This window comes from Haemaphysalis longicornis, unplaced genomic scaffold (assembly GCF_048455015.1).
Source record: "Haemaphysalis longicornis isolate Haplotype H1 unplaced genomic scaffold, Haemaphysalis longicornis Haplotype H1 scaffold_4, whole genome shotgun sequence".
NCBI classification, from domain to species: domain Eukaryota; kingdom Metazoa; phylum Arthropoda; class Arachnida; order Ixodida; family Ixodidae; genus Haemaphysalis; species Haemaphysalis longicornis.
The window spans coordinates 156,832,433-156,857,513 of NW_027526361.1; the positions used below are offsets into that span (position 1 = coordinate 156,832,433).

At 46.9% G+C, this 25,081-nt stretch overlaps 1 protein-coding gene across 1 annotated transcript in view; it reads left to right on the forward strand.

Annotated features, from left to right (window-relative positions):
* LOC144180063 (phospholipid-transporting ATPase ABCA3-like) overlaps positions 1-25,081 on the forward strand; it is an 83,979-nt gene that overhangs the window by 34,108 nt on the left and 24,790 nt on the right. The window contains exons 7-9 of the mRNA XM_077708470.1: positions 2,890-3,100; positions 5,767-6,019; positions 24,117-24,464. Coding sequence (XP_077564596.1) covers positions 2,890-3,100; positions 5,767-6,019; positions 24,117-24,464 — 812 coding nt within the window. The remainder of the gene's footprint in view (positions 1-2,889; positions 3,101-5,766; positions 6,020-24,116; positions 24,465-25,081) is intronic.

Genomic DNA, 25,081 nt, shown 5'->3' on the forward strand with positions numbered 1-25,081 from the left:
TGAGAATTACATTGCGGGTGCAGTTAGCGCAAATGACGAACGCCGGAGGTAAGTTGTGACGTCTATGGTAACGCGCGATGGGCACGTTCCACTTGGCGTCACGAGGTTGTCTCTGCTGTGCGTATGTGCGGACCGTCCCATCTGGCCGTAACTTTCTTCAGCTTAGACATGAATGATCCGCTCATTACGGAGTAGTAGGCTCCCGTGTTTATGAGGGCCACCAAATCAAAGCCATCGATGGACAGCTGAATGTCGGACACCGCCTTCCTCGAGTTCCGGGTGCGTCGTAGCGTCGTAATTTTGCTTGCACGTGTTGAAAATCGGCCACTATGCATCGTCGTCGATTTCGTCGTATTCGCAGCAGCAGGTGCGGTCATGCCGGGTACGCGTCGCGCCGTTTTGCTGTCGTCGTGTTCGGGTGTTACGTTAGGGTTAGATCGGGTGGTCGGGCTAAAGGCATGGTCTTTCGCGAGTCGCTTCGTCATTGCAGAGTTTTCATGTTTCCGCGGTCGTGCAACTTCACCTCCAGAAGTTGCTGCTTTTAGTTTCCGCCGCGTGGGCTGGGAGAAGTCCGCATGCAGTTCCACGGGAGAAGTCCGCATGCAGTTCCACGGCGGTTAGGCAACTGGTACGTTTAAGGGCGAAGGTGAACGGTTGAATCGGGCTGGTCCTCGGTTGGAGTTGGACAGGGATTCGTCGATCTCAATAGGATGCTGGCCGGGTCGGGGGCTTGTTGCGTCGACGGAGAATCGTCGTCAACCGAGCCTCTTTTAATGGCGGCGATGGTAGCTGTGGCCGGCCTCTCGACAGTAGTAGCACAGCGGGCGATTATCGGGCCTTCGCCACACGTCGGTCTTCCTCGGCGTCTGGTTTTGGGTTGCAGGGGGTCGTGCGGGCGACAGTGGACGGTGGTACGGTGGGGCTTCTTGGCGACGGGTTGGAGCAGGTCGGGGCCGACGTACAGCTGCGGAGTAAGTCATGGCTTGTGGATCGCGGGGTGCTTCCGACGGCGTAGAAATCCCTAGTGCGAGTTCGATTTCTTCTCGGATCACGTCGGTCATGTAGGCGATCTGGGGCTGCGGCGTGGGTGTGAAAAGCCGCCTAAGTTCTTCACGAACGACGGCGCCGATCGTTTCCCGCAAGTCTTCCGTCGCGAATCCAGGGGCGTTGACGGGGTTCGCCAAAAATGCGTTCAGTAGTCGATCGTAGAGCCTGGAACGCATGTCTAGGGTCCTCTGGATCATCAAAGCCTTGGTCACGAACTCAACCACGGTTTTTGGCAGCTTACGAATGAGTCCAGCGAAGAGCTCTTGTTTACTCCTCGCATCAGATAGCGCACCTTACTGTCTTCTGCCATTTCGGGGTCAGCTCGACGGAACAGCATCCTAATCTCAACGAACACCATAACACCTTCATTACGGTGTTGGATTCCCGTCTGGAACAACAGCTCAGCTCGTTCTTTTTGTACGACAGTTGTGAATGTTTTCAAAAATTCCGCTTTGAACAAGCTCCATGATGTTATCGAGCTCTCGTGATTTTCAAACCAGACTTGCGCCGTGTCTCCGAGGTAGAAAAAGACTTGCCTCAGAGTTTCTTCATCACCCCATCGGTTGAAACTCTTCCGGGTCTTCACAAGGGGATCCTTGGAATAATGAAGGCTCCCGAGGTTGCTGCAGAACGACGGGGGGATTGGCTTGAATGACCATGGGGCTGGCGGCGACGTCTTCTTCCTTCGCTTTCTCCTGTAGTAGACCGAGCTCGGGTAGGAGACCTTGCAGGCGGAGGCTGGCTCTTGTTGGACAGGCTGGGCGGATTCCAGAGGTGGTATTGAGCATGAAGGGTGCGTACCCAGAACCTACACCACTTTTCACGCAGTCAAATACGACACAGTTGTCTTTAAGGAAAACGAGTTTATTGGAGCGAAGTTGTGCAGCCCTAACAACTCATGGAATACACAGACGGCGAGATAGCAGTTAAGAAAGTGACATTCGTAGGCGAGCGTCGAGAGTCGGATGCCGCGGCGTCTGCTCTGCAGGCTTTTATCTTTCGGCGCGAGTGTTTCTGGAACCGTCGATTTACATCCAGAACATTGTATATCAAAGAAGATTATTCTGCGCTAGTGACGTTGGGGCGAAACAGTCTGTTTATCTTAATGCGATAGCCCGTTCCGGCATAAAAATGGAAGACGCGCTTCGCTTGGGACTCAGATAACACAGCCGGGCGTGACCAGGCCGTAAAAACAGACAATAAATAAACAAACCCATATATATCTACGACCTGATGAGTAAAATTGTGGTTTTTGAAGGCAGAAAAAAATGAACTGAGTTTACTGCAAAGTAGTGAAATGTTGTTCAGGTAGGTGATGCGCCAGTCGCGAATGCGGATCACATTTTGTCTCCCGCCTATTCCAGTTGAACTAAAGCTTTAGACTGCGGCCACATGGTATAATAAATAATCAGACAGGTACCCTAGCCACAAAATTAGGTATCAACAAATTTAGTTCGCTGTATAAATAAGTAAAATACATTTATTCATTCATTTATTTAAAATACCTTACAGGCGCTAACAGCGCTCGGAGTATGGAGGGTTACAAGTAAAAGACTGCAAAATTAATAGAAATCGTATAAGGCGCTCACAAAGGCAGTTAAAAAATTGAGACAAAATCCGCAGCAAATGCTCATCTAGACCAGCGTAAAGTACAAGATAAACGAGAGCTATATCTTGCGCTAACCGAGAACAACATCCTTCAAATTCAAACTAACGCTGCCAAAGAGCTAGTATTTTTCAAAAAATAATGGGCGCAATATTGACCAGAGGTTTAAATGTGGTTGACGAAATAGAGCTTCAACGCTAAGGTACCGGTCAACTCGCATGCCCCTCTGATATCAGCTGCTGATTCTCGACGAGCCGACGTCAGGCATGGACCCCGAGATAAGAGAGAGCTTCTGGAAGATCATCAACCACCTGCGAGGCAAGGTGACCATCCTCCTCTCCACGCACGACATGGAGGAAGCGGACGCCATCGGGGATAGGATCATCGTTATGCACAGCGGCCGGGTCATCTGCAGCGGTTCACCGACCTTTCTGAAGAACGCGTGCGGTGAGCCTTCGTGTCGTGTCTCATGGGGCACTAGGTGTGCATCTTCGGACAAGTGCTCCCGTTCAATACGGTGCGAATTTCCCTGCGAATTAGCTGTTCCGGAGACGCTAGGGCGGCAAACGAATCTACGTCTGTTGCTGCGGCAAATGTCCATAGGCTTGAAGTGGCCGATCTTTCTTGTAGGCTAAGCGCGAGGAGACACAGGACGAGACAAGACATGCGTCGATGACGAGCGCTAACTTCCAACAGAGTTTATATCGAAAAGCAGACGAATATATACCCCCACCTCCTAAACAGTGAGACAATACGCACAAACCACCCAAAGATTACACACTTGCTATGCTCGAGCATTCTATAGACTCAGGAATTTCAACTCTTTATCACACAGCCCGCGGGAGGGCGTGCTCACACATTCTGGCCTCACTCTACAAATCTTTTCCGTTTCGATGATTTCGCGCTTGAGCCTAATTTTTTTTTGTCTCTATAAAAATAGTTTTTTTAAAATCTGGCTTACAACCAAACGTGCTGCAGTGCATTGCGAGGAAACCGTCGCGACCATTGATGATGTTGCATGCGTGTTCACAGAGCCTATCATTTAAACAGTGACCGGTCTGTCGTACATACTGATTATCACGAGAGAGAGGGATCTGGTACACCAACTTTTCTTCACACGTAAAGAAGGATTTTTTGTGCTTCTTAGAACATCCTCAGTTTACTTTTGTATCAGAAGATTTTCTTTTGAATAAGGTGGCCATTTTTTCTGGGCAGAATGCACTACCTTTACACTGGCACGTGTAAATGTAGTGTACGAACTACGAACTACGGACTACTAAAAGTAGTGTAAAAGTTGTGCAAGCACGTACGAACGCCGCCTGGCTTTTCACATTTTCCTGCAGCAACGAAAATGCATCTTTCTTGCCGATCCAGTGGCTCCGCAACAGTGAATTCACAGAGAAATTCGCACCATATTCAGTAAGGAACTGAATATTCAGACGGGTTTTGATAATATACAACTTTGTTCAAAACCAAACTAACTTGCCTCTGATAACTCCTACAGCTACAGTTTAGCCTGGAATGATGTTTTTAGCCAAAAACACGCAAGAAACTTGCAATAACATTTGCACTACTCGGACGTAATGTTGGCCCGATGGACGTATTATGGGGCAGCACTAAAACCGCACCACGAAAAAGATACCTGCATGTTAACCTTGGAGTAATATTATCAAGCGGAACTAAAGGCCCCGCTAAAATCGATCTATCATGTTTCGTGGCAGTGGCTTCGATCGCAGAGGCAAGAGTTTGACGTCACAAAGAAACCGACGGCCGTCTGCGTTTTTATTTTCCTCGTTCATTTTTTTAGGCTGGGGACAAAGTAGCGTTTTTGATTAACTAACCTTGTAATTTGTCTGCGTGGCCCCGTTGATTTCATCGCAACGTTGATACGCGGAGCTCTTTATACGAAATGCCTGCAAAATTGTGTAAACAGGTACACGTTATTCCGCCATCTGACATAATTACATCCGGTATGCTAGAAGTGAAAAGGGTCTAGTTCATAAGGCATGTGGCGATATTCTGCCATTATATATAAAGATAACTGAATATCACATGATACCGTACGGGAGGACTTTTAAACATTTACCGAGTTGGTTCTATACATTTACATTTTATTGCGTACGAAGCGCTTATTTTAAGGAGGAATCTGCACATTATCCACTTCGGGAACACTGGTAACCCTGCCAATGGCTCAGGTCTAACCCTTCTAAGCCTTGTTGCAGCGACCACAAGCAAGGACTACGTACACAGTTTTTGGCGAAAGTTTGCCTAACATTTCGCTTCCTGCTACCTTGTTAATCTGCTGCATCTCTGGATTCATCCTTGATCTAGCGCTGAAGGGCACGCGTCGACAGGCCAGCCGGCGCGCGATCAGCAGCAAAACTGAGGTACTAAGCGGGGGAGGAGCAGCTGCTACACCCTCGCCTACTCACGTCATTTGCTTGCACTGAATGCACGAACTGAAGGCCCAGCCGCGCTGAGCGATCAAACGCAGAAGAAGTGGTGGTTTCAGCCTGGCCGAGTCACGTGGTCAGCACCGGGAAGGCTCACTGTAGGCGAAGTTATAAGAAGGAAAGGAGCAGCTTGCACGACGGTGGCTGAAGGTTACTTGGGACATGATGAATGACCTCAAAATATGTAGCATGGTAGAGCTTCCATTAAAAAAAGCACCTCTTGCTACATCGGTTACGCTTGGCGTGATTGAAGTATATGCTCGGTGCACATAGGTTTCCTAGAAATACGTATCACGCCCAAACGCCAACATTAACGTGACTTCCGGAACTGGCTATTATGCCTGGACTAGCGAGCGAGTGAGACACCTCTGCTAACGGTTCCTTTTCCGATTGGCATCGCTGCGCGCCGCCTAATCAGGGTGAAATGCCTGCGAGGCTTCGTCTCCTCTTTCATTAGCTCCACGCCAGATTACTATTCAGAAACCAAAACATGCATGCGGGTTACAATGTTGCGCAATAAAAGCAATGCATCGCAATAGATATCGCAAACGCATCGCCAACATTTTTCATCACAAAAGAGTAACTAACTTTTCATCACCTTTTCAGTGCCAAAAAATTGAAAGATTTCCTACATTTCTCTTTTTTATACCCAACATGCAGGAGCGGGCTACAAGCTGACCTTCGGGAAACCTGCGACGGGCTTCAAACTCGACCAAGTTCTAGCCATCCTGCGCAGTACGGCACCCCTGGCTGTGGTCGAGAGAGAACGCGATAACGATGTGACGTTTGCGCTGCACACATTCAACTGCGATGGTTTCGAGAAAATGTTCCGGACGTTGGAATCCCACGCCCCCATGCTTGGTCTCACCGGCATTAGCGTGGCGGTCGCCACGATGAACGACGCATACGTCCTGTGAGTTGGAATTGATTGATATATTGATTGATTGATTGATATATTGATTGATAGATTGATTGATTGATTGATTGATTGATTGATTGATAGATTGATTGATTGATTGATTGATTGATTGATTGATTGATTGATTGATTGATTGATTGATTGATCGATTGATTGCTTGATTGCGTGTCCTAATGCGCCGAAGTACACCTGGGCTCTGAGGTGCGCCGTTGTGGAAGGCTGCGGATTAATTTTGACCACCCGGGGATCTTCAACGTGCGCCTCAATCTCGACACAACGGCAGTTTTGGTTTTCGCCTCCATCAGTTATGCGACTTGGGATTTTTACCATACTTTCTTTTGATTTGGTCTGTGAAAAAGCTTTCATTGTCATAAACTTGTGCATCTTTATCCTCCTCAGTCCCGGGGTACCCAAATCGGTACTATAATCATAAAGGCAGAAGTTTCCCCCCATTCGAAATTCGCGCGTCAAAGCTGTTTCCCCGCAAAAACCATGCATTGCTTTCACTAAGCCCGCCCAGGTGGTGCGATGTGTCAAGTCATTTCTGCAGAGGCAGTGCGGCAAAATTGGCTTTCAACGAGGCGAGCGTTGCAATGCGTCCACAGGGTAAGCAAGAACCAGAGTACCCAAATGGGTACCATGTAATTCTATTACTTTACTTTGATTTTTTGCTATAGCAATTTTTTTGCGTTGATTTCTATGGATAACGAATAAAAAAAACTTGTTACAAAATATTTAGTATTTGCACATTCTTTGGACTGAAGATGTCATAAACGCTTCACCCATTTGTTAAGAAACCCTCCAAAACTTTCGAAAAGCGCTTTCACTCTGTCCGTGTCTGGAACCACTACGAAATCTATATTTATCGCCAGTAGTGGCGGCCCTGGGTGATTAGTTTGCAGCACCAGATAGGCTTTCCATTTATGGTTTGTTCTTGGGGCTGTTTTTCTAAGTTGCTGTTGAAAAGCGTTCATTGTCATTGCCGCTGCGGAAGGAAAACCGGCCAACAGCGGCTATTTGGCCTTAATGACGTAATTCGAGCGTTCAAAGAACGTCCAGACCACGAAAGAGAGAAAAATTTTTTGAGCGAGTTTCCAGGTTATCTGATGGGCATGGAGCAGTAATTTTAGGCTAACTTACTTTGCGATTATTACAACAGCGCAAGGGACAGGACTAGAAAAGCTTACAAGGACGGGCGCTGACTGACGACTAAATTTTATTGAAAGAAACAGCGAATTATCTATGAAAAAGCAAGAACACAAGCAAAACAAGAAAAGCAAAAAAAAATTCAATTCGATTATTAAACAGAGGCGTCACACTCCGCAGCCACACAACCCAAATAACTTATCTTTTTTGCATGCAGGGAGATTGATGGCATGCTTACACACGAGTCCTCCAATTTATGGATTGTAAACGTCTCCGAAACTTCATGTTTGCGTTCATCCGGGCGTCTGGTTACAATCGAGGAGTGGTCAAGCTTAGGCTAGCAGCCATGCTTTCCGTAACGAGTAGCGAGATTGCTCCCTTGGAATGTCTTGAGCGAATTAGCATGCTCACGTAGGCGATCGTTGAGGCACCGCCCCGTCTGCCTACGTAGAGCTTCCTGCAGAACAGTGGGACATTGTACACTACAAAAAGACTGCATTCCGTGTAAAAGCATTTCCGCTTGACGTTGCAACGTTCCAAGCTATGGTAATCATTGTTGACCTTTATGAAAAGTTTGGAAAGCCTATTGAGGCCGGAGAAAAAAAAGCCACTCTGGCGATAGCCTTCCTTCCGGTTTTCAGAAGCTTGTGCGACACCCTGTACAATTATGGGATGAGGGCAACTCTTTCTTTTTGTATGTTCCGGGTTTTCTCAGCCCTGCCTACCCAGATTTCCTCTAGAAAGACTCCTTCGAGACTTTTTACCAACTGCTCGGCGAAGCCCAACTCTTTCCGTTGTGAGTCTTGTGCTTTGAAGCTCTCTGATAAAAGGTGGTGGCAACTTCGGTGAAGGGCATTACGCAAAGCGCTTTGGGCGATTCTTCGCGTAAACACTTTTGAGTCAGCCGATACTTGCACAGGGTGTCATAGAAGCTTCTGAAATTTGGATGGAAGACCGGCGTCAGACTTGTTTTTTCCGCCCTCAAAAGGCTTTCCAAACTCTGCAGAAAGGTCAACAACGATGACCTGTGCTTGGGACGTTGCAACATAAGCGTAAATGTCCCTACACGGACTGCAGTCTCTCTGTGGTGAACAACGTCCCACGGAAGTCCTACGTACGGGAGACGGGGCGTTGCATCAACGATCGCTTGCGTGAGCATGCTAATTCTCTTAAAGGGGCACTGACACAAAATTTTGAAGGCGAGATAGCATTGGAGATAGATTGGTGGGAACACATTTACATCATCTCCAAAATATCAGCGGCGAATACAGCCTAGAACATATTTGAAAACAATTTTAAAGTGTGCGAAACGCAACCGAGCAGCCAGCCGAGGACCACGCGCAATCGACATCCCGAGGATATTGGGTAAATAAACAACGTCCAAACACGTCACGAGTTTGTGTTTGCCGCTTCCGCACTGCCGGCGTTTTTCGTCGGCTCGCCAGGCTCACCGCTCCAAGCGGAGGGCCGGAGGGCGGAGCTTCTGCTCTCGAGAACGAACGACCCGATCGTTCGCGGCGGAGGCGCCGTGATTTCGTCAGCTCATCGGGCAGCTGGCCGCGACCAAAGTTCTACAGCGATTCCAGGCACTCTGTTTCTATTACTGTTTATTACCATTGGATGCGAAAACGCGCCGGAGGCACGAAAAGCCCACTGAAATAGCCGCCCGGTCGCTGTGCAGGCGCCGGCCACGGCCGCGAAGTGTCCCAGGCCGGCGCAGGTAGCTCGAGTGATAGCTTGTTACCGCTGCACGAAATTGTCCCCAAGTCCCGACCATGGTGGCTTACATGAGAAAGGAGTTAATGATGCCATGGCGGGTTGCATTAAAAATTGTCATCTGAACCGCTTACGAGAGCGGCACTCGAATATCTGCCGCAGTGGTAAGCCGAACACATCTGTAGGCGGACCTGTAGGCAGACCGGCCGGCTGCTCCCAACGCGCGTCTTGCACCACCATCTCGAGCGTTGCGCGTCGTTCTTTAGCGCGGTAGCATTTGCACTCGCATCGCCTGCGTCACATCCACGGTCGCTTTTTAATTAAGCGCCTCACGAGATCAGTACGTGGGGGCATTGGCAGAAACTGCCGTCGATGCGGATTCGACAGTGCTACGGCAGCTCTGCTCTGTGATATCCCTCCGACGGTCACGTGGTCAGCTTTGTTAACACAAAATCCATAAAATCCATCGTTTCGCGGCACTCGCTGAAACCGAAAGTGCGACTGGCCGCATTGAAAATGCCTCTAATTAAACAACCGTCGCACGCTGAAGCAAATGAGGTTTCTACAGGTTATAAGTAGGTCACTAGCTACTTATCGCAACAAAAAAACAAGATGCAAAATTTTTGTGTCAGTGTCCCTTTAAGACGTTTTAGGGGAGCAACATCGCTATTTATTGCGGAAAACATGGCCGCTCGCCTAAGCTTGACCCCGCCTCGATTGTGACCACATACCCGGATGAACGCACACGTGAACTTTAGAAGGCGTTTACAATATATAACATTTAAGACTCGTGTGTAAGCATGCCGTCCATCTCGATGCATGCAAAAGTGATAAGGTATTTGGGCAGCGTGGCTGTGGAGGGTGACACGTCTGTTTCATAATGCTATTGTAACCTCTGTTTGCCTTTCTTGTTTTGTTTGTGATCTTGCTTTTCATGTATATTTTGTTATTTCTTTCATTAAATTGTAGTCGTCAGTCAGCGCCCATCCTTTTCAGCTTTTCTCGTCCTGTCCCTTGCGCTGTTTTAATCATGGATCCTTACCGACTCACCCAGGCTTTTTCTGCTCCAGGGCCGGCTTTAGGCTTTCGCGTTAAAATGAGGAAACAGCAGCGATTTTTGCTGCCTGGTTTCTGCTATACGCTTTTGTCGAACTGGCTATCAGGTTTCAGCTGTATAATTTGTTGAAAGTGAAGGGTTAGTAGAAAAAAGTTTTGACGTTAACCTGGACATCATCGTGAGTTTTTGTGACCCATCTGCCGTGTATTGGCGCCAAGTGCGTTTACAGTGCTGGCAGAAGAAACATGTGACGGCATCATCAAGATGGTGACTGATTGTTTCGCGATAAAATAAAGTCCACTGGCCAAAATGGTAAGATGGACGTGTTCTAAAACATTAACGCGAGTTATGAGGGGATGTTCTTCGAGGGCAAGTAGACGACTAGCCTAACCACATCTGACACTGCCACAGCACCGCACCGCCTTTCAAAGCTGCACACAAATGCCAGGCGATACATTAGTAATGCCATTTTACCGTCAGGCAAAGAGCCACGGCAAGTATAGCCGTGCCGCTTTACACCGAGGTGGGGGTGCTCCGCAGGGTGAATGACCGCGGTACATGAGCAAGGCCCAAAGAAGGTCACGCGTCGCATCACGTGACTTAGAGATGGCGGCAAAGTCATGTCGAAGAAGTCGCAACATCGCTGTTACAACGGAGGAGCAGCGAAGAGTCGCAATTATATGTGTCTTGCAAAATTGCTGCTGAAATTATTTTCGCCTGTTGACGCCTGTACGTCTTGACGGTGTATTATACAATACTCCGACACAGTCGTAATCGATTAGTTGTGTCTTCTGAATGGATATGATTTAGTAGAACTCACACTTCGAATGAGAATTGAAGCGTGAATCAACGTCATTTAGAAACTTCGTTCCCCCGCCAAAAGTGGATAACGAAGGTAATTGGTAAGCAAGGCCACTCTTTTTAGAGCGTGATTAGGAAAGTTATACTTAGCGCTTAGAACGGCTGTTGTCCTGGTGTATGTGGCAAAACATTAAAAGACCAGAAAAATTCCAGGTAGCAAATAAATGCCGTAGTGAGTTAAAAAGGCGGTGCCCTTTCTACCCGAATTTGTCAGATTCCCGAGTAGTGAATATGCAAAGAAAGAAAATTCGGAGTCACATATTACGTTGAACAAATCTCAATAAAATATTGCTGGTCTGAAGTCTACAATATGAAAGAATGTAACATGCGTGCATTTAGAACATTTTAACAAGAGCCAGAAACTTAACCATAGCAAACACAGAAACCACCCACACGTAACTTCGTTGCTCATTGCTTTCTCTTGTTCTGCACCAGGGCTATGTAATTCGTGTCCTGCCTTTCATGAGCCAGCATTTTTTGAAATTAAGGTTATCTTCGGTTGTACTAAGACGGTCAGATTTACAATGTGCTGGATTTGCAAGACATCAAACTTTCAGATAAAGCAGCGGCACATCCATGGGACTGCACGCGCCAAACTGGTGTACCTTTAATTTCTACTATTCAGCGATAATTAAGGTTTCATACCATTTTAATTAAGAACAAAACAGGAAAGTTTAAACACAAGAACATTTATGTTCACAAGACTTCAGGGATTGATGCACAATATTCATTGCACAAACCCCCGATTTTTACGTTACAAATTGCTGCACGTTACGCCAAATGAGCCTGCTTGCGTGCTTCTTCACTTGAGCGACACTCGTAATAATTTCCTGGTGTTCCAATGTACCCACCATCACAACATATGTTTTCAGGAACCACTTGTTGTAACACCATCTTGCTTCATTGCTGAGTCGTTGCCATATATATTTACCCGTTTTAACTGCGGAAATCTTACATGAATGATTTTTGCCGCAGAAACACTTCTCTTGCGCAACGATTACAATTACGACCGCTCCGATTTTCTTCGCATTTAGCCCGCATTTATCTCTGGCTCCGCGTCTAAAGGCAAAAAAAAACAAGCGCAAAGGAGTGCGCGGAAGGGATCGTAGACTTGTTCACAGTGGAAGAGATGATGCAGTCAAACCTCGTCATTAACGTCCCACCTTTAATCTGTGTTCCCCGCTTAAACGTAGTTGCCAAGATTCCCAAAGTAGCCCCCATTGAACCCCATGTATCGGTTGCCCGCTTAAGCCGTAGCCGCTGATTGCACATGAAACGGTCAGTGCGTTCGATTTTCTTTATTGTTGTACACGCGTAGGCATAAAATCAGCAAAATCTCATGTGCCCAGATGTTACATGCTGGAGCTGCAACGCCCGCGCGACAGGCGCACAGAGGTGCGGCATTAAAACGTGACCGCTATGATGTGTTCTTTGTCATACAGCTGTTACCGATAGCAGCAACAAACACATGACCTTCGAAATTTACTTCCGGCAATTTGAAGAAGCTGCCGGTAAGCGTGGGAATTCATGGTCGCTGCCTATTTAATCCAATCTAGTTCAAAAAGCAACTGCACAGGAGCGCAGCCTGTCCTAGTTGATAAGGGAAGTATTCTGGGCACGTTGGCACTTCACAATGACACAATATAATGGTGCGAAGGAGAGATACGGACGAGGGGAGGCCATACACACACGGTGCTGTGTGTGCGCGAAAACGTGGGGACACGGGCTAGGTAAGGGGGAACACATAAGTACTATATCCCTGTATGTGGAGGCTTGCCGGCGCCGCAAGCTGCCCCGAGTTGCAACCTTTATAGTTCCCTGCGGGCCCGTTTCAACAGGTTGACATAGACCTTTACAGACCCTTACCACTCACGCCATCTACGAAAAAGTATATTATTGTCACCGTGGACAATCTTGCGCTCTACGCGGAAACTTGCGTGTTTTTCAGCGGTACAGCACGCAACGTGGCCTTGTTCCTCCTTCATCAATTCACCCTGCGTCATGGTTTTCTTAGAAAGCTTCTCAGCGAATGAGGACGTGTCCTGCTGTGTGAAGTTTTGAGAGCTCTCCTGACTCAATGCAAGGTTGTTCACCGGACGAGTACTGCCTAACACCCGCAGACAAATGTTTTCACAGAACAATTCAATCACATGCTTGATGACATGCTTCCTATGTACATAGCTTCCGACAACTTGGACGTGGTACATCCCTTCTTTACTTTCTTGTACAATACCGCTACGCAAACCAACACCAAATTTTCTCCCTTTTTCCTTGTGCACGGAAGAGCCGGAAGAGACCGGACTCGTCGGAGATGGGGTGGTGACCGTGTCGCAAAACAATAGAGGACATCGAGCACATTTTGCTTCTGTCAGCACGCGATCCTATTGGACACGCGCAGCTTTGTACTACAATGGAAGTACTGCCCGGAAGCCAATTGCGCAGCCCCCCCTGGGCAGCGCAGGAGGCCTATGAGTCACCGCTGGTGCCCAATCCAGCGGGCAGGCCGGGTGGCCAGTATTCGGTGGGCGTGGCGAAAACACTCACTCAACGGACAGGCAGTCGCTAGATAGGCGAAGCGCCTTAAAATAGCGCCAGTTTCAGATGAAGCTAGGTTGTGATGCGCCCTGTGCACGTAAAAGTTCTGACGTTAAAAGGGCCACCAATGGTGCTTATCGTGCGGTTGTATGGTTGAGACCATCGATTCAAAAGTGGGTGAGGTTCCAACGCGCACGATTCAAAACTGCCCAGCAACGAGTAACTTCCCTCGGCCACGCATGGGTAACCGTGTCACAGACGCTTGGATGAGCCGTAGGGTGGCTTGATACCGGCGCGTCCGCCGTACAGGGTTGCGCCGCCATTTTGGCTCACTCGCTGACTGCCGCAGCTGGTCACTGGCTATTTCTATTTCTATATCTAAGTTTCTGTGTGTTCAACTTCATATGCTTATATTTCTATGTGGTGTGTTTCGTCCTCATCGATCTATTATAGTATACACACCGAATGGGTTCCACAGATGAAAACTGCTACCAAGAAACAGGAATCGGAATCAGGTACGTTGAGTGATTTTGTATGTCAATGAAAAAGTTCTGTCTCGGAACTGACGCACTTGGCCGCATGGTTCAAATCATGCAACTCACCCGCTAGACACAGTTTATATAGACCTATAGAAACCAACAAAGTTGCTTCAAGTTACAATCATACGGCAGCACAAGCATCGATTGAAAATGCAGAGATGTTTGTGTTGCGTCGAGGTGAAGTGAAAATTTATGACGCCTTCAGCTACCCACTGCTTGATCGCGTTTCGACAATTGCCCCGCATCTATGAGAGGACCATGCTAACGCGAGGCGTGATTGTCATTCCAGGGGCGGGGAAGGAAAATCGAGTGTATGGTTCTGTCTTGGGATTTTCATTTCGCAATAGGAAGTTTCGCGCAAATTCTCTTTCCTAATATGCTTATCAAAATATTCTGCTTAAAGGAGCCATGAAGAGAAAACAAAAGTTTGTTTTATTCGAAAGATTAGGTGTTTCATAGTACCCCAAGCGCTTTCCCGGAAGCAAATGATGCATTATTCACTGAGAAATAAGGCAATTTAAGCCAAAATTTTAAATCTCCCGCTAAAATTGAACATTCCGTGACGTGTACAATGGCGTCATAGAGCCGGTCCATGAAACAGATACTTAGTATGTCGACTCCATATAGCACCCACACGCGGGAGTCGATCGAGACGGTGGCCATTTTAGAAATACTAGTAAAACCTAGTGCACCCGCAGCCCTAGTCATGGAATCGCCTGATCCGGAGAACAAAACTCTCGCCGAGGAGCTCGGGCTTGCATTTAACAACCTCACACCACAAAAACGCTCAATGCTTCTAAGTGCACGAGCGGCAAGAGTTGTGGGATACGCGGTGGACGGGAAAGCGACCATTCCGCGATAGCCAACAGACGAACGCCCAGCCGTCGGCACCGCTGCCTCGTCAGCCCCGTCGCGACGGACGAATATAGACTGGTACGTATGTGCCGTGTTTTGATTACGGTTAATAATAGTTCAATTTCAGTAGCAGTATCACTTATGCCAGTTGGCCGGTGTCGTGTATGGAAAGCCGTTCGCGCGAGCTCTCTGCTTCGACCAGAAAGATACGAGCGTCAATGCGCGGTGTTTACGGCATTTTTTTCCCCAAGGTCAGAGCGATTTGACGAAGTCGGCGACGAGCGCCAGCAGGTCCCAGGAGTGAGCTAACGTAAGGGTCCCTGCCGTAACTGAACAAACTGAAGTTTTCAGTGGTTGTAAACTGGAAACGAGCTCGTAACGACAGCAGCAAGCCAACACCATTCGAAACTTACGCGACGACTGGCACTATCTCGTCGCTTCTTGCTGTTCCTTACTCCCCTCGTTTCTATTTTTACCTTTGCTGGTTGGCGATATGACGGACAACCTCCTGCGAAGGGATTACGATACGAAGCAAAATCGCGGCTGTGCGTGCTGGAACGGTTCGTTGGCCCCGAAGAGCCTCGAACCCGAAAATTCGTCTGCGCGACGGCGAGATGTCGAGCTCGGCCGGCGCGCTAGTTTCGTACGCATTGGCGCACACGCTTGCGAGTTCGTTCTGACCTTCAACCGTTTACTCCACCGTTCTTTGTCATAAAAAGAATGGGCAGTATGTTTCACGGGCATTTAGCTCGCTATGCAAACTGTAAGCCCTGCCTAACATGCGTTTGCTTCTGCCAGCCTCCGCCAATCGCGGAGCTTAGCCCATGTGACGGCATAGGTTCTGTTGCGGGAAATGAGCTGGTAGGTCGCATGACCATTCCCGTTTTTCCTAATTATGTAGCTTATTTGAGCGAAGTTTGCGTTATAAGTGGTGTCGTTATGGTTCTAACGAGGCAATCTTTCGAATGAACCAAACTTGTGTTTTCTCTTCATGGCTCATTTAAGGAGTCATGGTGAGAAAATACAAGTTTGTGGTATTCGAAATATTTAGTGTTTTATTGCCCCCAGCTCTAGTCCGAATGCAAAATATGCATTATTCACTGAGAAATTACTTATTTAAGTTAAAATTTTAGTACCCCGATGTAACGTGCATTTTCGTCGTCCGCAATGACATCACGGGGCCGTGATTACCGTTAGTTAGCCTAGATGGCGTCAACACACCTTCTCAAGGCGTTTTCAGCCTTTGGTTTGTGTACCTGGCTTGTTTTGTTCATGGAGACAGTCGTTTCGTGAAACATGCTGCCTTCTCGACAAATACGGTCACGTAAGACATCGTCGCTTGCGTCAATCGGCCAGTACCGTCTTCAAAATCCCCAAAGCCCCTCAGACCTGTGCAGCTACACCAAGCATAGGGCGGGCAGTATCAACAGCATTACGCTTCGGTACTTCTATGTTTACGTGTCGTTTTGTAACTTCCACTGTTTGTCCCACTATTCTTAGGGCTTTAAAAAGAATATGCCCTAAATTTAAGCGCAAATAGCTCGTTCAGCAAGCTTATCAGCTCTGACTAAATTGCGTTTGCTTTTACCGCCCTCCTCTAATCGCAGAGCTGTCTGTTATGACACTTGCGGGAAATGAGCTAGTGGGTCGCATGGTCATTTCCTTTTTTCTTAATTATGTAGCTTACTTGAAAGAAGTTTACCTTAAAAGTGGTGTCAGTATGAGTCTAACGAGGCAATATTTTGAATGAACCAAAAATTTATTTGCTCTAAATGGTTCCTTTAGGGGCGGTAGCTATTGCACCCATTTTCTCGTTTTTCCAAGTTGACGCTACATTGATCGCCTGAAATACGAAGCCGTAAACACAAAAAAATGGGCACATTCGCGTTAGTGGCGGGAAGACTGCGCAACCAATAAAGCTGGTGGTCCCACTTAGCTTATTCTTAGTTGGGCTAAGTTTGTGCGTTGTTACGCTTGGAGAGAAAGCCAAGTTTTTTGCGGGGTTATGCGTAAGGACTAGGTAAAGTTTTTTACGTGCTGTAGCAGTTAGCCCCCCAAAGCACAGAATACTCGGTCATTAGGTAATGTACGATGTATTATCGCACTCACTACGACCTACATTGCTCATTATATTCAGATGATTATATCGTCAGAACAACGAATATGGTCACATACAGGTTAGTATAAGGTTTGTGAGCTCTAAATGCGCTCTGGGTCTTTAACCCCGGGTACCAGACAAAGGTTGTAGAAAGCGATGAATACTAATGCACGGTGTAGGTCGTAGTGAGCGCGAAAATACGTCTGCCCGATGTCTTTGCGATGAAGTTCCAAGAGTGATGGAAGGCGCAGCTTGGCGAGTGTTTTCTCAAAGTTTTTGAACTCCGTCTGTGGTAACGGTTATTTTTTTGTGTTCTGGCCTGTGGAATACTAAATTGATTAGCGTTATCGCTTCTCGGACTGTTCGCGTCTTTTATCTTTGAACGAATTGATATCTTTGCACGGCCAAAACTGCACCACTCGTCGCAACAAGCGATAGAGCGATCCACCCAGAGGTGCGTTTCCAAAGTCGTGCTTGTACCAGCTGTATCGCGCCTCCTACATGTTGAAGCATGAGTCCTGCCATCAGCTTCAAAAGCATCGCTCTTAAAATTGCTGTCTATAAACATACGGCCCTTTTTCCGCTGTTGGACACCGCGGGAACAGCTGAGGTCACCGATTTACCCGAGTTTCCTGAATTCCGATCTGTTCATTATCATCATTATTCAGTAACCCTGAAGCACTGAAGAAGCATGAGTGGTTAAACGTTTGTGTCCTTTAAATCGAAGGCTGTACCCATTTTGGATCTCCTCTGGTGTTTCAAGAGGCGCCTTGGGTTTTGTGATGTGACCCTTTGACGGCGCTTAAGACTGCTGCGTGATCAGCAACTGCGTGTCACTGAACCAATTTCGCTTATCGGAAGTGTGGTAACAAAAAGTGTCGTCAGAACAAAAATCTGAAAAAAAAATAATTTTCACGTCACTTTGACAAAGTCCAACATTTGGGTCCCCCTCAAGGGTCCCCTTACAGTCTGTCGACTATGGGACCCTTGTCTGTATAATATTACGTATGCATTCTTTTTATAAAATAAACTTTCACTTTCACTTTCACTAAAAAAATTTGAATGAACGCCCAAAATGAACGTCTCTGCTTTCGGAGCTAGGAAGAAGTGAACACGCGTGAAAAAAAAAAACAGCACATTGATTACACCTACCGCGTTGCTTTTGCTGATTCAGGGCCAATCACTGCGTGCTTACGTACTTGTGTATATGCCATTCACGTGTGCCAAGTGGTGCTACAGTATGTTTTTAGGCGTACGGATATCCCGCAGCGTTGAGTGCCGAGTTTATTGTCTATGAAGGGCATGAGGAAGCTTTGTTTTGTCCGGCCCGAATTAGGCACCGGCTGTTTATTACATGTTCCTGCCGCCTTGTCCAAATCCACATGTGTGCTAATGACGCCATTTTAGTCTCTTTTCTACTCACCTGGACGCTTTTGCAGATCTTTCTACGAATAGCCTGCCTTCTTGGCGATAATAATTTCAGTTGAAAAAATTTCTGCTAACCATACGTCATTTTTTATTGGATACGGCTTGAAACCTTCTCTGTTGTGCTGGGGAATCGTAATCGCATATTGGCGAATTATTGTGACGTCCTGCTGTTCTTATTACAGCTTAAAAAAACGACATTGTTTCTGTTGCGTAAACAAATAACAGCCTTTATTTTTCTCATCTGTGCATACGTTCGTCCCGAATTCTTCCCCAGTGTTATGGAGTGATAAATGATGAAGCTCGAATTCGATACTTCGTGTGTCGAGGGTGGACTTCATTGTAAGAACTTCATTTGTCTCACTGTTGACGCCTTCTAACGTGACTATCCCGCCATTCCAATTACCTTGAAATTTGGTGCTCTAACGTGCGGCTGCGTTTTACTTGTTACACATATTTTCCCTCCAAAACAGAATCCATGCAGCCAAGCACGGCACAAGCACCGGCGAAAGAAACCACGCCCGCTAAAACTGCAGGTAACATCATCCGTACTTTGCACTTTCTTTCAACTGTACCAAAAGTGTTGAAATGTCACTGATGTCTTTTTCACGTTCAGCGCGAATACGATAAACTGTTAAAAGTTAAGTGAATGTGGGCGTGTTCCTTATTCAGTTTCAGTTCGCATTGTTAAGATAACACATCTATGATCGGTTGTTGAACCTGTGGAAACGAATGCTTTGTAACATTGCCTAAAGGAATGAAGTTGATTGCATCTCTTAAGCGGAGGTTGGCGACTGAACTCTAGCGAAGTACACGAAGTATGACGCTGAGGCTCAAGTTCCAGCTCATATAAAAGCTTGCGGGGTGGTGGGCAAGGACTGTTTTAGCACAATGCTTGCAGCAATGGAGTTGACTACATTTGTTTTAAAAGAGGTTTGCGATTTAACTCTACTGATGAACGACGCTGAGGCCACAGTCTTCATCTCATGTAAAAGAGTGCGGGGCCGAGAGCAAGGACTATCTTGCCGCACTGCTTAAAGAAATGGAGTTGATTACATTTCTAAACAGAGGTTTGCGTCTGAACACTAGCGACGAGTGGTGCTGAGGACAAAGTTCACCTTATTGTAAAGGGTGTGGGGCTGTATGCAAGGACTTTTTTGCCCTATTTCTTAAAGAAATAAAGGTTATTACATCTCTTACTAGTGGTTTTCCTAGCGAGAAAGGAAGCCCTGGCGCCAAACTTTCCATCTGATGTAAAAGGATGTGGGGTTTTGCGCGGGGCCTTTCTGCAGAAGTTTGATCCACCGTTATCTGAGGTTTCATCGAATTTGGGGTACCAATAAGGAGAACGTGCCAGATTCTGTTCCAGCACAATACTCGTAACTACAAAAATGACAAAAGATCAAACTTGAGTTCCTCTCCATTATGATTGAGTTCCTCTCCATTAGGCATGGGTGTACCCAGCACCTCTACCAGTGTTGCGTCCCTATAGACGAAGGCAAAATCGGCTGTACTTTGTTGAACCGATTTATTAGGGGCGGCGCGCCTAAACTGGAAAGGCGAGAGAGCACGTCAAATCTCACCGAAAATGGCTGACCGAGTCAAGCGCGCGGGGCCCGGGGCACACGTTTGTGTCGTCGTCTTCGTGCTAGCCGGCTTACCAGGAAACACGGCACGTATCCATCACTTGGAGATTGTACCAAGTGCAATGACCCTTACACACCTTAAACAGGAGATTGCTCTGCTTAACACACAATCCATGCGACAATATTCTTTTGTGGATCTTATTAAGGAAATGTACGCAGGGAGTTTGGTATAGCTGTTAGCTTGAAAAAGGCGGCGATTAAGAAATAAAAGTTTTGTGAGTGCCCAGTTTTTGATGTAATCAATGTGAGTGGTCCACCTCAGATCGCAAGTAAAAAATATACCGACATATTTAAATGAGGAGACTCTTTTATTTCGCTTGTTGCCAACAAAACACTGTTTGGAAGGCGATTCTAAGAGGGTAGATGTGTGTTTGGTTTTTGATACGTTAATCTCCCCTCGTCATTTATTGCACCATTCTAAATATTCGGACAAGTCATCCCGTAGACTAATGACGTCATCAATGATAGTTGTCTATTGATAAAGAACGCATTCATGGACGCACTCATTGAACGCAGTTGTTGAACACAGTGACTCAACGCAGCTATGTTGTGCTGCCTGCTCCCGAAGTAACCATAATCCCGGATACTTCAGAATCTAAACCAGATAGGTTCAACCATGCCGGTTAGGCTGGCTCTTTCGTACTCAAACAGCACTTCCGCATTTGAACAGGATCTGGCCAGCCTGGTCTAACACCTTCTATCCTTTGCCAAAGCAACCTTCAGCACTCAGTCCCAGGCAGTTGTAAAGCACATGACCAAGGCGGCTGTCAGGCCGCTGCTATAATAAAGGGGGTGGGCTAAGAATCTCTGCGTATGGACACGCCGCCTTTTGAACTACACCCTGCGTGCGTGTTGAGAGACTTCGTGGTGTACAGTTTAACGTGCAGTAGACGACAAATTGTATGGTGGTGTCCCCCAGAAGCAGCGGTCAGGCCGAGGCAAGGAATGCGGTCTATTTCCACAATTCATGCCTAACAGCTTTTTTCATTATATTAAAGAAGAAGAACAATACATTTCAATGCATAATTGTTATAGCATTCAGAAAGTGGCGAAGGGGGCTGTCTCGCTGTCGGAGCGCCGCTATAGTTTTAGACCAGCCGTAGCCGATTTTAGACCAGCCGTAGGTTCAAACAAGTATCTGAGTGCGATGGTAGTTAGACGAAGCGAACTAAGCCACCTGTGCGCAATAAAAGATGACCATCGTGCTCAAAACTTTCACCAACCTGAAGTTGCTACAGGCCTTCACGAAGTCGTGCAAGGAAAGCCACGTGTTCAATTCGTACCATTATTCGCCGAGTACCCCAACAGTAAAGACCCTGTAACTCCTTGCACTTGCTCAATATGCAAATCTGGAGGAAGTAACAACTTTATAAATGCTATTAGCACAGTACTGAATCTATTTAATCGAACAAAATTTTGAAAAACACGGGAAACGAAAACAACTCAAAATTTTGCAAAAATATACTAACTGATGAAAAAAATAATGCATCGTAGACACCTCCGAGTGTAAATTTAAAAGATTGGAAAAGTAAGACAAGAACATGCATAAATATGACAAAAAGAAATCAGCCTGCCCCCCGGCATCTGTTAAAAATGCATAAGTGGCGAAGCAGACGCCTTTGATCACTTAATGAAGTAAATTTGGACCATCGGCGAAAAAACGAACTAATGTAACTATTAGAGAACCCAGCGCATGTGGATACACCTAGTCAAATCTGGCTTTAATCAACTTCCTTTTTATAGAAGCGGCGTATGTATCTTGTGCGTAGCTATACTTATTTTCTGAGCTTCTGCAGATTTTTCTTTTGGGGGGGGGGGGGGTTACATCCAATTGTCATAGCAGTGGTGAAGACAGTTTCAGGGAGGGGTTTCGGTGTCAACACACCACCGAAACGTTATTCATCGCGCAAGCTAACCCCACGTTTGGCCTTTTTGTTTTTGCGGTCATGCTTGGTGCCCACTTCATCTATATGGTTAAACGTAAAAACATGAACACGACAGAATCAAAAAGAAGAGATTGTTTGGGCGGGGACTATAGTTTTAAATTTTTTTTAACGGCGCGGCATGACACCTAAAAAATGTTTGGTGGTGCTACTTCATAGGAGGGCTTAAAAGAGCTGAATGTCCACTTCCAATGAGGATCTCACTAGAGCTAGAGAATCGGGAGATATTTACGGTGAGTGGGTGCGAGCATACCGCACTCGGAAGTACAAAACCTGAAACAACTTTAACGCGTGATATGAGGTGTAGAAAGGGAGAACCAGCGTGTCGATCGAGACTGGGGGTGTTAGTGACAATTGTTAGAATGCCCTTTTTAATGAACGTTACTAAACCGTTCCGGACCCCCTGACACTGGTTGATGAGGATGTTACCATTGCTAAAACACTCAACACATTATAAATCATCGGGGTCTGGTAAGGAAGTGTTGAGACTAGGCATCCCACTGCAGTCACCAATGTTGTGACTCGCATCCCAGCTTGTCGCCGATGTTGAGAATCAGCCATCCTGACGCCGTCACCGTTTTGGCGATGCTGATTTGCGTCTTCCGCTATCGACAAGGCGCAGAGCAGAGCGATGAAGTTCTCGAGGCGACGAAAAGTTGAAGGAGCATTTATATACCGTATGTACGCGGGTGCGCAAACGTTACATTGCTCGCACAAAAGCGGCAGCACCTCTCCACTCGGTGGCTCCGAAAAGTGCCACCGAAGAATGCCGACGATAAGTGCCTCCCTTCGGGTTTTTGTACCCTCGGAAATCCGTTGTTGCCCCGAGAAGTGTGAATCGCTCCAATCAAGACTCTGGCTGGCCGAAGTTTGAAATCCAACTAATGGAAGCGAAGTGGTTGCGTCAGCCGAGACGCCACGAAGGAGAAAGGGAGGGCGACGCCCACGGCGTCTTCGCGAAGCCGCCTCCAGGCTTGTATCTGCATGTCAGTTGCCGGCTGTTCACGCGATGCATCGTCCGGCCGAGCCCCCGCGACGCAAAAGTAGAGGCGACCCTGCGGCTGTGCTTGTTTGAGCCTGTCGACCGCGGGTGGTTCGGTATGGTTTGTACGAGGCGTGAATAGGCCCCGCTGTCGGCGCGTCGCACCGTGCAACAAATTTGGGCCTGGCGCCCTGGCACAACAAAAAAAATATGCGTGGGTAGGTGTCACACGCGTAATCGCCCGCCTGACGTAATGGCTGCTGTTACTTTCAAATGCTCAAGGGCGTCAGCAAGAGAAAATATGTCGAACATCTTTCAGCACCCACTTTTTCTTTACTTTTAAAAATACATATGCAACCACTTATACCCCTCGTTTGCAATCTGTCTGCACAACATAGGTTAGTAAATGGCAGCTCCTGAGTTTTTTAACGGCTTTGCTTGTCATTTATATGCCTCTTTTAACCGCAATGCTGTTGAGCAAATTATTCGTGTATGGTGTGCGAAGTACTAAAAATACCAAGCATATCCCTATCGCTCGTGCACACGGGCCTGGAGCGCACGTTGTACAAGCTAGGCACCCCAACTTAGAAAAATTGACCAATATGGGCCAATGAAAACTCAACTAAATTGGATAGAACTCAACTTTGTGCCCCTCAATGACCAGATTAACAGCTTCGTCATTCACATCTTGCACGTGATTGCAAGCTTCCCTGATTTTTTAATCTCTACGGGAAATTGTATTTTGCTATGTAACCTTGAATAGCCTTTCTGGCTATCTTTTAACCATACTCGCAACGTACTTCTCGCTTTATTGTTCATATTATATTATACCAAACAGAATTTGTATATTAGGCCACACGAAGGTTTTACGAATTGAATGCAAGTCTCAAACTGGCAACCTCACGTCGAGAAAAAAATAGGCTGTCGCTCACATTTCGAAGGTTAATTTTCAAGTTGTGCACAAAGTTTTAACATTTTACGCGCATCCTACGTTAAAAACAAGGTTGTAACCCGTGTATTATTTTTTTCATACGTGAACACAATTATTCATTTATTCATGTCACTCAGTTTCCTTGAACGACGATACGCCAAGGTTAATGTGCTCTAATAGGCCTCGATATGCCCCGCTGGTTTGGCCAGCCACCTTGTTGTTCTCTCTTGGAGATCAGTACGTAAGTCGTGGATGCTTACTTGCAGCCCCTGAAGCGACACCGGTCGAATTCCGTCGTTACACCCTGGTTCCTCGCCGGTGGGTGCAGTTCAAGGCTCTGCTGGGCAAACGCTACAGATACTTGCGTCGCACGAAGATGCTCTTCCTCACCGGTTGGATCCTGCCGGTCGCCATCGCCCTGCTACCTGGCGCAGTCCTGGTTCGACGCGAGGCCGATGATGTGGGTCCCGAAATGTTGCGCATACCCTTGACCGCGCAAGCCCATTACGGGCCACACGTGAGCACCTTCCTGCGGAATGTGGACCCCACGAAGTTCTCAATCAGCTACGAGGCGCTGCTAGAGGCCCGCAGCATCTCGATCGACCACCTGACCGCCCCTGGAAAGGAGCTTCTGGAAGCTTTGAAGAAAGACTACTTCAAGTACGGCTCCCATTATGCAATGGGCGCTGTGTTCAACGACACCGAGTGAGTTGCATATGTCTCTGTAATGATACTCGACCGATTGTGATTGTCTGTTGTAGTACATTGTCGATGTACCGCGCCATTACCATCATCAACTTTATAGTGACAGAAATTGCGTCTCCTTCCGAGTGGGATAGCGTGTAAGGATTTTTTGGGTCGCACTTGAAGGCACGCGGATCGAGGCGTCGAACTAGTATCCCGTAAACAGGGCAGGTCTTAATCAATATCAATCATTACTGACATAATTGCATCTGGTGTCCCTTTTATGAATATTATCTGTCCCGGATGTGACTACATAACACTAAGCCGTTGAACATAGTTATTCGGCATACCCATGGCCATACGGAGTGATACTTGTGTATTGGAGTCCTAAGAGGATCACTGGAAGTCATGTCACAGGGAAGTGGTAATAAAACTCTCCACGATAATTTGCTTTGAAGTATACCTTTCTAACCCCATGTGCCCATATATATTTCTGGTCACATTTACCTTCCCTTGTCACAGGACAAAACAGTCTAAGAGGGCATACTTCGGGCCGCAGACTTCCTGGGCATGCCCCCTGCAAGTTGTGCGGAATGGTTTTTTTTTGGCTATTGTGATAAGCCAACTAGGCTGCAAGA